A 13448-nucleotide genomic window follows, 5' to 3' on the forward strand; every position below is an offset into this window, starting at 1 on the left:
CAACCTGTTTTTGACGTCCACAGATGTTGCCTGCTCAGTGGGTGCCTGTGTGAAACTAATACTTGTATACTTTATGGTATTTACCCTCGGTAACAGATGTGCAGCATAATGCTGGAGTTTCCAATTAACAGACATTGCAACTAGCACTGCTGTCAAGGTTTTTCATGTAATGTCACCATGTTTTGGGGTTTTTCTCCATCTCTCCCATGCCTCATTCTTGTTGCAAGTTTCCAGTAGAATGGAAACATGAATACAACATCATTGAATGCAATGCACAACTGTCAGAAAAACATGAAGGCATTGATATAATGAACGATTCCAATGACCAGGACAATTTGGAACAGCATATGCAGCCGCTAAATTGCCTGTAGATGCTCATTTTAAGAGATCGCAGGCTAAATATATTTAATGTAGCTGGAGGCAGTGATGCGCTGTTTCAGGGCCATGTATTCATGTGCTAACTGACGACCACTTTGTAAGGCTCCATTAAAATATGCAACTAGCACAAATATCGTAACCTTTCACAACACTCAGCTGGGCTTCAACAATTGGGTTTTGTTGTATCCCATCGAGTGACATGCTGTCTGTAATCTGATGCTCTTTCAGACAGGCTGTTTGATATCTTCAGTAAATGGGAATACAATCTAATATTAAAATTCACACACAGCCCAATATGAATGCAGTTATAAGTGACAGTGAATTTGTCAGAGCTGTTTATTGTGTGAGGCAAACGTTAGTGGATTAACTGCTACTCTAAACTATGTTTGTTGTGTAGTTAATACGTTTTTAACCGCGGCTTGAAAATGAATCAAGTGAATCAAATTTGCAATACATATCTTTATATTGATGGTTGAGAGTTAAACTGAAATAGATCACATCGAATGTTCTGTGATTCTTTGGGGGGGGATTTCTGCTTGATGTTTTGCAGACATCAAGCGCTCAAAAAGGTGCTTGAACGTGGTATTGACTTAAAAATATAAGTACAAAAACTATGTATTTACAGCAGAGGAAAAATTAATAGCTTCAATCTAAGTTCCCCTCTCTGACGTCTCAATTTCTGTCAGTCTACCTCTGTTTTCTATCTCTTTCTCTCCTCCCCATCTCTTTCTCCCATCCTCACCTCCTCTCTCTCCTCTCTAAAAGATGAAACCAATTTTTCAGCCTCCGCAGGAGACAAATTACTCCTAATAATCCCTCGTTTCCTGAAGAGGGCCTCTTTCTTTCCCGCTCAGCCAAGAGACCAGGACCTTAATGGATATGCGGAATTAGGAGGAAAATGTTGGAGAGGGTTCGGTAATGACAGGCAGTGTTCTGGTTTACATTGTCCCCTTGTAAAGAGAGAGCTCACTGCATTACCACATCAGTGCTGTTGATAAGCCAACTTTTGATTTGGGAGATGGTAGATGATGTGCTGAGGTGGACTTGAATCACACAAACAGATCAGACAGAGAAATAATGTTTAAAAGCCAGTGCTGAGTGCTCCTGATGCAATTATGTGTGAGGCTTCATTTTTTAGGCTGTTTAAATATGTAACAGCCGTAAAGATCCAACATTTCATTACATGGCCGTACGGCACTTTTGTTCCAATCCTCAGATGTGGAATTGTTTAGGAAGGAGGATGCAGGACTTTGTGAAAGCTTTTACATCCAGCTCCCTTTGAAGATACTAGCTCATAATTTAATTCCTTCTCCTTCCTTCCCCAACAGACACGTTGGAGCTTTCATCTCAGTGAACTATCACACGGACCCCTCTCAGTGACAGACGCCTTAGACAACCAACCAACAATCAACACCTGGTCAGCAGTTCTGGTAAACAAATCATGAGGCCCAAATTACTTGTAATAGCAGCCATTTTGATGCTTTTAACCAAAGGAGACGGGCAAAAAAAGAGATGGAGGGAGAGAAAGTAGAAGTAGGTGTGTAGCTGTGTGTATACAAATATATGTGTGTGTGGGTGTGTGTGTGTGTTCAACAGAATACAGTTGGACAAATAGATGTCAGGCCTTTTTATCTGTCTTGAATGTTGGGAGAGAGATACTTCTAAAATAATGACCGTAACTCCTTTTTTCTTATGGTGATAAATTAGTGAATAAGATAAAACAGATGTTTCCTATGATTAAGTTTATACACTAGAACAGCAAATACAATTTTATAAGGAAAGTCACCAAGATAGAAAGTTGGCATTGTATAAGTACTGCATAAGTATGTACAATTCATGAGTATCATATCAACTTTTCTACGATAGGTTTCATATTTCATTCAGATCCTGTTGCCAAGTGAGAGGCCACTGTTTCAGACCACATCAACTGGGTAATGTTAGTGACCAGTTTGAACTTTTAGCAGCCATCTTTGAGTCAACAAAGCCAGGTATTAATACAATTGAAAATTCAAGTAAAAGAAATGTTAAGTTTTAACATATCCGTTTGATATGATACAAACAAATAACCAGATGAAATGTACAAATTTAGCATGTCTGTTGCAGAAATGTAAAATGCCAAAATTTATTTTGGCGATTGAGTTGAAGAATGAATCCTATTCATATTCCCTACCATACCGACTTGTGGCATTTCAGAAGGATTAACACATGAACATTGTGTCAAGCCCCTGGTCAAGGTGAGTGAAACATTGTTGGCTTGCTTAAATCTTGAAAAGTCAATGATAACATGAGGCAGTCAATATTTAAGCAAATCTATGATGTTCCCCAAAGATCAGCCAAAATTAATTTTAGTAGCCTATCCCACATCATGCAGAACAAACCAACACCTGTCTCTGATGGTAAGTCCAAAGTTTGTTTCTTTATCACCACAACCACAACATCACCCATCGTCTGTGGGATGCTGACAGACCACACTGCAAGCTCCAAGGACCAAAGATGGTCCCAAAGTGGATCCGATGCAGATGACATGCTAACAGTTATGATACAGTCAGTCTGGTTCTGATTGGAGTATAATACAGCTGACAAATGCAGTTGCTTCCATACATGGCAGTAGGAGACACTAAATGGCTAGATGAGTATGAAGATGGTGAATCATACTGTGTACCCTCCAGCACCATCATCAAAACACCAGATGAGGTAATATCTTTCGGAAGCATTAAGGACAAAATAATACGTGTTTTTTCAAGTCTGACATTTCTATCAAGTAAGTGGTGAATCAGACTGACAATAACATGTTTGTATAATAATATCACACTTCATCATGTATTGTTATTGTGATAAATTGTGACAGATAACAGACAGATTGAATTATTACAACAAAGCTCATTGTATATACCTACATATCTACATTCAGCTAATATCCATGAAAATTGTAACTGAAAAATACTTTAAAATCCGTATTTCTTCATAGAATACAGGGAAATGAGATGTAGCAGCACTCATTCCTGAGCTCCATTCACACTGCCCCCTTATAAAAGCCAGCAGAATCCCAACAGCACTGCTATTTGAAATGACGGTTTCAAGCTTGCTTTTTACCAGTGTGTGAAAGAGACAGGGTTTGCAAAAGCCCTGAACAAAATTGGGTTTTCTCACTAGGGCTTTGCTGTTTGAAGGAGGGCTATCAGGCCAGATTAGCTTTACCTCAGTGGTAATGGAACTGGGAGTATTTTGAAAAGCATCCTTCTCCCCACTTTTTAGCCTGAGGGTCTTGGTTGCTTTAACCAGAGCGGCGATGTCTGCTTTGGGATGTGTCTGTTTTGATCTGTGAATGTATCAAGTAATGGTGGTATTTTTTTCCTGATTAGACATGTCATGGATTTGAGCAGACTTTTTAAGCAATCTTTTCCTTCCACATGACCCTGTCTAAGAAAAAGTAAGTACAAGTCTAAAGTCAGCATTCGTTTACTCTCTTTTCCAGACAGAGAGCCTAAAATTTAACTTAATGTTTCATATTTTACCTTAAAGGGAAATCTGGAAGGCAGCATGCAGCAAAATGTACAGAGTAAAATGCAAGTTATATTTAGCAAGTTATGTTGTAGCCATTTTCACTGAAAACAACTTTTTTATTTTTAAATCTATGGAATTGAAACTGCTGGATAAGCTAGCTAGTGAAAGAGAAAAGAAAGGATGTGAAAGAAAGTGTAAGAGAAATAATCAAAACATGTTTTACATTAAGGTTTGTTAAGAGTAATTTGATAACATTGCATCCTCATTTCCTCTCAAGTATGCAAATGTTTTATTTATACGTTTTATTGCTGTTATGTTCAATAAAATACTGAGTAGGAGGAAGAATTAGGGTTTCAGCTCTCTATGGGAAGCAGCCTTTAAGGCCTAAAGAGGCAAATGTGCTTGAGTCTCACCAGGAATGACACCCGCCAGCATGACATGTACACGGGGGAAGCTTTCGTGCACGAGTGGGTATGTGTGTTTGTTGTTTTTTTTAAATGGAGGATTGCAACGGCGAATGTGATTCTGTGCGTGTGCATTTGCATACTCACTGAGGGTCTTATTAGTGAATTTGCATGCATGTCCATAGGCGCTGTACCTGCGCTGTTGAGTGCCCGTATTTGTGAGGCTGCTTGTCATTTTGAAACCTGTGAGAGTGAGACCTGCTGTGTGTGTGTGACCAGGAGGCTTGTAGCAACAGGAGGGGGTAAACAAGCTGACCTTTACAGCTTTGATCAACCCGGAGCAAGGGGATGGGCTGAGGGTGTCAGCAGAAAGGTTAGGAGTAGGAAAACAGGAGTCTCTTCCTGTATAAGATATGTGTGGTGATGTGTATGGCAACATGTACGCTCACAGATATCTGCATCTGCATCTCATACCTCTGCCAGCGGGACGATTCCCTGTATGTCGGCGTTGCTGATGTAAAGGTGCGAGACTTTCTCTGTTTGCCTGGAAGTTGTCTGCATGCCAGCTGGGTACTCGACGTTCCAGTGCAGAGTCTGCGTCGGCACCAGGTTGATCACGTTGTCCACTTCAAATTCCAGCTGCATCACCTCATATGACAGGTTTTCCAATCTGCAGAAACAGAGAGAAAAAATCCTCAGGTTATGCAATCTTTCACACTCTCCATTGTAAAGATTGTTAGGTCTTAATTGCAAAAAGACCCCACTGACATACAGTACATGAAACGATGTGCAGCAGCAACAATATGTGGTGGAAGTCCTTTGGTAGGGACTTCAAACACTGATGACAACCCTGACTGGGAAAAATCTGAAGAAGACAATGGCACCGCACTAGCCACATTTCTATATTGACAAAAAATACCTGGGAAGTGCAGTGTAAAAAACACACAGTAGCAATGGCCATGATGACAAAAGAAGACCACTTTCAGGTGTCATTTCAGTCAATGCAACTTTTATGTCCACCTACTTATCATGGAACAATGCTCTGTCACAGATGAAAGTAGATTACCTCTAATGAAAGAGAAAGAAAGGTCAGGTTTGAAATGTAATGGCACAACCAATCCTTCCTACCTAAAAGTAGTAAAAAAAGAGGACAGACGACTGATTGGTGGTGGGTTGGTGTCACCATTTCAAAATGGCGGTTTGTAGTCTTCAACGTCATTGTAAACCACGTTCAAAACAGCCTTCAACAGACTCTTAGTGCTTTGGTGCCTTTGCCACAGACCCTGAAGCTGGAACAAGTATATTAACATCCACACTAAGCATCTCCTGCTACTTCTGAAAATGTGATTATGATGATAATAATGAGTGAAAGAGGATGGTAGTGAAGTTCTTGTTGATGGAAGCGATAATGATGAGTGCTTGTGCCTTGAGGACTGCAAAGAAGGTACAAAAGATGAATTCACACTATGTGTGCATATTTGTGTGTGTGTGTGTGTGTGTGTGTGTGTGTGTGTGTGTGTGTGTGTGTTCATGTTGAGGGAGGGAAATCATCCCATCCAAAAATAATGATACATTTTACAGCTTAATAGATAGAAACCGTTCTGTTTTAGGACATCTCCAAAATGCCTGAGGTAGTGTGTTTATGTGCCATTATCTCTGTCTGTTGGTGAGTGTGTCTAAGTGTTGTTATGTTTGGGCATCACCACAGACCAGTGGTTTTGCTCAATATGTTTTGGATGCAGGCTCGTATCTACTTTTCAATAATAAACAGAGACATTTAGCTTAGCTTAGCATGCAGATAAAAATTGGGGGAAACAGCTAGGCACGAGCGCGGAGGACACCATTATCTGTATCTGTTCAACCAGCTAAATTATCTGTGTCCATATCTGTACTGTGAATGGGCGGGGCTTAAATCTTTTTAAATCATTTTTTTTATAAACATGAACGAATAAACCTCACATTTCACTTTAATAGTCTTAAAAAGTACATCATCCGTACCAGCAACTAGTTTCAGTACTTGCTCACCCTTGGAAAGCTATCCTTGCTCTGTCCTCAGGTAAGAAATCTGCCTGACAGTATCTCTGAAGCTACTGTGTGTCTGTGATTCTGTGAGAGACATTATCAATCCTAAAATCATTAAAAGGATCCATCTGTCATATGATACGTTTGTAAAATCTCTAGATGTACCTTCAGATTCAGTTAAAATGTTCTACATGGAAAACTGAAAAAAACTGAAAAAAAGTACATCTTTTCATCATTTCTCTCTATTCTGATCCCAGAAATGTGTCTGTCATTTTGACATCTTGGATTTCTGCACATCGTGCTCTCACAACTTTGTAGACCATCATTACCTGCTTTGCCTCTCTACCTGTCAGACATGCTGATTCTATCCGCAGCTACTGAGAATCACATTCAGTGGTATCGTTTATCCCGACAGAAATTCTTTGCATCTCCGTCTCCGAGATCTGAGCCGACTATGTTGTAATTAGGGTGTTGCTAGTAGTGAGGATTGTGGTCAGAATTTATAAATGATTAAAAAGACTGAATAAAATGTCCACACTAAAAATGTTGTGTTTTGGGAGGACTAAGCCGTTGCACACAGAGCAAAATAAGCACAGCGGTTCTTAAATAAAAACACTATCTGAAAATGTGACAGCACATTTTCTGTGGTCAAGATAGCAGTGAAATATACTCACTTACAGTTCACAGTAAGTGCAACACAAAAGGTCTCCCGGGTGGGATTTTAGAGATAAACATTCAGGAAAAACCACAGCGACAAGACATGCGCTCTGAAAATAATTTTGATAAAGTTAAGCAACTAAAAAACCTCTCCGACCGTACGACTGCATTTGCTTGTCAGAAACACACTCTCTCTATCACCTCCACACACCCAGCAGCTGGTGGAGCATGAATTACAAAGAAAGAAGGTAAGCAGCTGTAAATTGATTTTTGAGCAATGTTTTATAGCTCCGTGTTACAGACACGAGCACACACACACACTCACACATACACACAGATATATAGGGGTTAGAGGTCGTGACAGAGCCAATTGCTGAGGGTCTGTGATATCTGGCGTGTCGGTGTGCGTGTGTGTGTGTTTGCGTCCAGGGGGATGGTGTGAGCGATGTGTTACACAGATAGATTAAGGAGAGAAAACTGATGGGTGTCAGCTCCCCTTGACCTCTTCCAGATCCCTCCATCATGCCTGATTTTCTTTCATCTGTCTGCCTCGTTCTGCCTCTTACCGAACCCAACCTGACATCATATTACGGTTATACCCTCTTAAACAGTGAGGTTCCTTTGCTTTGTTTTTTTTCTCGCTTCGGTCACATAAAAGGCTATCTTACAAATACAAAAATAGCAAAATATGTAAGAATCAACACACTTATTAAACTGTCATTTATCGAGCGTGGAATACAAAATAATACAGTACAATTACGACTACCAGCAACATGGTTTAAACATAATTCAGAACAGAGCTTGATTGATGTGTGATTATCATACAAGGACATAACATTCCTAAAATGCACAATCTTGTCCTTTATTTCATTTAATGCTGGTTGCTACTGTGCAGTGACAAGCTGCTCTTTTCTGTTGACGCATGTAGTCACAAAAAAAATTCCTTAATTAAGAAAGTCTGTAAAAAAATAACAACTTGAGCTCAACCAAAGCCTGAAGGTACAGTATATACTATAATTGGATGGAACTTGATCTAAGCCCAACGGATCCAACAAAGTTTCCTGTTTTGGGTTTCAGGACTCTACAGCATCATACTGTTGGTTCTCGGCTCAGTGAATACAAGTCTTTAGTCTGGTAATTATATTGTATATGCCCTGTTTTGCACTGTATGGGATGGATGGAAAACATTCTCATTTTAAGAACTTGGGAAGCTTATGTTGTGGAACAACTCAAGACAATCTGATGACTGCAAAGTTGGTGTCGTGAAGGTTTAAAAATACTGTGCAGGGTTAGGGTTAGCAATATATTCAGTAAATTTGGGTTTCAATAGTGTGACATACTTTGGCTAACATGAGGCATACATGTTTGTCTAATCTTTAGGCATTCATTCTTCAACCAACCCAAGTTGATGTATCAGTTTCACCTTGTAATGACGACTTGGATGTTGACTTGAACAAAAACTGGTAACTATGGTATAATATGATATGTGTAATGGTGAGTACCTCAATCTTTCGTTGTCAACCATCTTCTCACCTGTCGAGCCACATGTCTGCAATAGCGCTCAGTGTAAAGAAAAAAAAAAGCAGTCGCCTGACTTATTTCATTCAAAGGAACTTCCCTCTGGAGGTCGGGGTTCGTGTCCCGTTTGTGACCAAAAGTTAAGAGTGATTTATTTCTAATTTACGTAATTAAGTTAGTGAAGGTACATAAATGACCGATGTCACGTACGTAACATGACGTGAGTTACATGACTAACACTTAACCTAACGTATAACTAACCCCTTACCCTAACCAAGTAAGTTTTCTTTTGCCTAATCCTAACCCCACCACAATGCTAATAACATTACAAAAGTCATTATATGCCATACTATGCAAACTGTTTGTCAGCATGCTTTATTTTGTCTTCTAACCAATGTATGTTACGTATTGTTGCCAACTTGACAGCAGAGACTTTCCCGGGCAAAACTCACACGAGAGTGGCAGTGTCATGGTTTAAAGCTTATGGCCACTGACCAAGCTGCCGTATTTGATGACTTAGAAGTGAGAACGTGTTGGAAGGACACACTGGGTAGCACAGGAGCTTCCATGCAATGTCACAGAGCATCAAAGAGGCTTTTTCCATTTGAAATTTTTTAGTGAGTCCCACTATACCCCGTGTGTGTATCCATCAATACAACTTGTTGTTTAACCTCGAAGGACACAGTAGCAGTAGTCGTATTTCATATTTTCCAGGGAGAAACCCAAAACACAGCAGAGGTTTAGACACATACACACCGAGACACAATGCTCTGTCACTCTCGCTCTCTGTTCCTGTCTCTCTCACACTCACAGACACATGCACACAGGCGATGCACAAGCAACACACTCCTCTCTCTGTCTCTCTCCCTCTCACACATGTACAAAGAACCACTCAGAAAATGTTGAGTGTGTTTGGGTGCAGTGTAATCGCTGGAGCTGAAAAAGCAATGTGTCTGCAGTGACAGGTTCATTCAGGTGTTAGCTCCGTCCCGACCACAAGGCTCCAAAACAATATTGCACTGTCCTCTAGTGCATACGCGGACACACACATACACACACCAGAACATTGTTTCGCCGACATTCAAAACTAAACAAAACCACTGCAGAAGTTCATACTTTCCTGCCGTCAGAGTGTGTTTCCCTTCAGGCAATGATGACGTTCTGCTGTGATCCCTGTTTCTGACAGAGTGATGCAGGTTTACAGTGTCAGTCTGACTGGGTCAACGTGTGTCATCTGATCTGGTCTGACAACAAAGTGGTTTTGGGAAACAGGCCTTTCCGTCGTAGAAGGCTTGCATTTGCATGGCATTTAGACAATTAACTGACTGACTAATCTAGGAATTATGGAAGAAGAGAGACAAAACAGTGTTAAGTTAGCTGATTGGTAGGTCCAACTCCTGTCAGTGCCAATGTAGGAAGTACTGTACTCTTCATGTGCAGGGGTGGAAACTAAGACTTGGGATGCTGGAGTGGTGAATGGTTGCATGGGAATTTTAAGTTTAACATACCTATTTCACATACCGATTTTTGCAGGAGTCAGCCTATTTTTAACCCTTTCTCCTGCTGTGCTCCTTACTCAATTTCATATTGATTCAGTTTCTGTGTTGGATGTGTGTCGTGGAAACCCAACCCAGAGGCTAGGGTAAGCAAGCAGAAATTACTCTGCCCTGTGATACTTTGCCTGGCTTGTTACACTGTTTTGGAGTGAGTGGATTCAAATGTCTAGATCCACACTATGCAAACCCCCCCTTTAGACATCTGAATCTTATCGCATTCCTGTCTTGCTTCCACTCTGTAGGTTGTAGTCCTGGTCTTCCTGGCAATGATGTTGACTTTTGATCACTTTCTGCGTTCATGTCATTTTGTATTTATTTCACTGTGAGCTATGAATTAAGGACTAGTTAAAAGTCATTTTACTTTCGCATCCTTGTATTTCAACATGATCTCACTCCCAACTTGTCAAATAATAAGCAATAATGGACAATAATAGACTTTCAAAATAAAGCTTGCTGACAAACAGCTGACTTATTTTAACATACTACGACTTTTGGACTGTTACTGATATGAAACAGTTGCAGTTTGGTTAGGTTCAGGTACAAAAAGTACTTGGTCAGGTTTAGGAAAAGATCATACTTTGGGTTAAAACATACCTTAACCCTTACATTTGATGCATTGGGAGTGAGAACAGTGTATTTAATCTATTAATCTGAGGTGTAGGGTTATAGAGGTATGCTTCTAACTGCATTTTGACTGTATGTTGGTCTGCATATATCGGCCTAAATGTGAGCTTTGGTCAATCCATTGAAGCATCACCAAGGAAAAGGTAGTCGATGTGTAATTTTGCTTGTCATTGTGGTCTCGCAAGGCCATTGGTGAATTTACATGAGGAAGGTAGAGAAAAGTAGCTTTACCACAAAACATACATAAATTACAACAATCCATTACATAAAACTGTTTGCACACTTTCACAGGATTTCTCTGAAGGTGAACTTTTATTTCCTGACTCACCTGTGTTGCTAGATAAGTGATATAGATAGCTTGATACACAGCCAGAAAGACAGGCAGACAGACAGATACACATCTCCTTGATATCGAAGGTTTCTCTCTCTGTGGAGGCTGGCCTGGTTTAGCCTATAAACCCAGATAAAAAGATATACTTCTGGCAGCAGAGAGTGTCTTGCGAGACGTGCAAGCTGGACTCACTTCTTAGACTTGTGTGTAACTGCTTTGGCCCTTCTGGAGTCTCAGAGCTGATTAGGGGAGATGATTGACTATTTTTTCTCTGTTTATCTATTTAGCCATCAATTAAACGATTTAGTTTTCAGGCTGGGTCAAAAGAGATTAAAGAAAAAAAATTCTTTGCAAGTTTACTGATTCTGTTCTCACGTTTCTGTTTTAATGTCTCTGTACCTTTGTATTTTTTTTTCTCTTTATTATATGGCTCTATGGAAGGCAGCGTCACCAGTCAGTCCACCAGTTTGATCCCGACTGCAATAGCTCAACAAAAAAAATGTATGGATTTGCCTGAAGGTTTGTGCAGATATTCACTGTCCCCAGAGGATGAAACCCTACTGACTCTTGTGATACCCTAACTTCCCCCTTACCAGCATCCCCCATCAGGTCAACATTTGTGGTTTTGAGTGAAATTTTGTCAACTATTGGACGGGATGGCATTAAATTTGGTGCAGACGTTCATGTCACCCACAAAATTAATTCTTGTAATGTCCGTAACACGTTTTAATCTTCCACCATAATCAGGTCAAATGTTTAATTTCTTAAACGCCAAACTTACCTAAACATTAGAATGTGAACACGCTAAACTAGATGGTGAACACATTATCATCTTCGTAAGCATGCTAACGTGCTGATGTTAGCATTCAGCTCAAAGCACTGCTGTGTCAGTACAGCCTCACAGAGCTGCTAGCATGGCTGTATAGTCTTAAGGGCTCTCCACACCAAGAACCATAACAACAACCGCAGCTATAAATATATTGTATTAAATATTGTTCTAACTCCAGTGGATGGTGGAGTACAAACAACAACTATAACTACAACAGCGGGGAACATTATCTTTGAGAACACAGACAGCCAAACAAAATCCATCTGAAACTACTGGCCAATTACTTAGTTTGCTTTTGAAGACCTTCTCCAAGAAAATAATGTTGCATAAGTGAAACTTTTAATAATGGTTTCTAACTTTTGTCTACTCTGGCAACTTAGTCTTGGATAGTCTTGGAACTTATTAAATGTTAATATAACATAATATTAGGCTGGAAATACACATAAAAAAACTTAATTTTACCTGAGACATACAAGAGCCTTTGGCGCTGATGGGTCTCTAAAGTTTGTTTTGTTTCCTTTTTAACGATTTCCAGGACAACTGATGATGACTCACAAAGTATGAATAAAAATTTGTCTTCAAAAAACAACTCTTGTAACAAAGTTGTTGGATTCTCCTAACCCCTTTTCTATTCTCGTTCAGCTACACACACACACACACATAAAAGTAAAAGAATGCTGTTAAACTCTCAAAACTAAGAAACAACACGAAACAAATGTATATAAAGAAACACTTAATAGAATGAAAGATGTTCTATATGTTGCTGTCTCTGTAGAAATATCTGTGGGTGTGTGTCCTTGTGCTGTGCCCCTGGGTCACTGCACCAAGTCTCTTCCTTTCTCTGTCCATGTAACAAATTACTGCCCCACACACATGCACACACACACGCACACTGAGAAACCTCCAATGGCCCTGCTGTAGAAGTGGATACACAGTCAAGGACCTGTTCATCTCTCTGTCACGGAGACACACACAGTATTTCACTGTTACGTACACACACACACGCTCACGTCATTGTTTGAGTGATGAAGTCAGGTCTGGCAGTTAACTGGGCTCATTGCTGCACCCAATATATGCCATATACACACATTAAATTATTAGCAGAGCATCTGATCTGAAACTAATTAGATTTAGTTTCTCAAGAGAGAGAGACATTTGGCTCATGTGTTCCACTTTGGAGGTTGATTTTGAGTGTTGCAATATTAATCAGTTTTAAATAAATGTGAGCTGTGATCATGACATTTATTAAGAAATCCACTTTTTCCCCAAAAACTTTTATTGTCGTGTGAGGAGTTAAGCTCCCTGTAGCTCCCTATAATCAAACCCTGTGGCTGACCCCTTGCTGGTTTGTCCTCCTGAAGAGAAGCAGGTGGTAGCAAAAGAAAAATCTTTCCCTTTAAGTCACCCTCAAAGTTGCAAAAAACACACGTACGATCTATAAACACACACACACACACACACACACACACACACATTCACACTGTGTAGCAAATGCAGGGAGGACAGGTTGTCTTATCAAAGTCTACTGTAGGAAAGTGGTGGTCTCAGGGGAAATTCAAAGGACAATAGAGAACAAACACACATGCGCACACACACACACACACACACACACACACACACACACA

At 40.0% G+C, this 13448-nt stretch overlaps 1 protein-coding gene across 1 annotated transcript in view; it reads right to left on the reverse strand.

The window, feature by feature from the left end:
* Positions 1–13448, reverse strand: part of LOC140996123 (transmembrane protein 132C) — a 202207-nt gene that overhangs the window by 63687 nt on the left and 125072 nt on the right. Inside the window, exon 5 of the mRNA XM_073466390.1 lies at positions 4761–4956. Coding sequence (XP_073322491.1) covers positions 4761–4956 — 196 coding nt within the window. The remainder of the gene's footprint in view (positions 1–4760; positions 4957–13448) is intronic.

Source organism: Pagrus major, chromosome 5 (assembly GCF_040436345.1).
Source record: "Pagrus major chromosome 5, Pma_NU_1.0".
Classification (NCBI taxonomy): domain Eukaryota; kingdom Metazoa; phylum Chordata; class Actinopteri; order Spariformes; family Sparidae; genus Pagrus; species Pagrus major.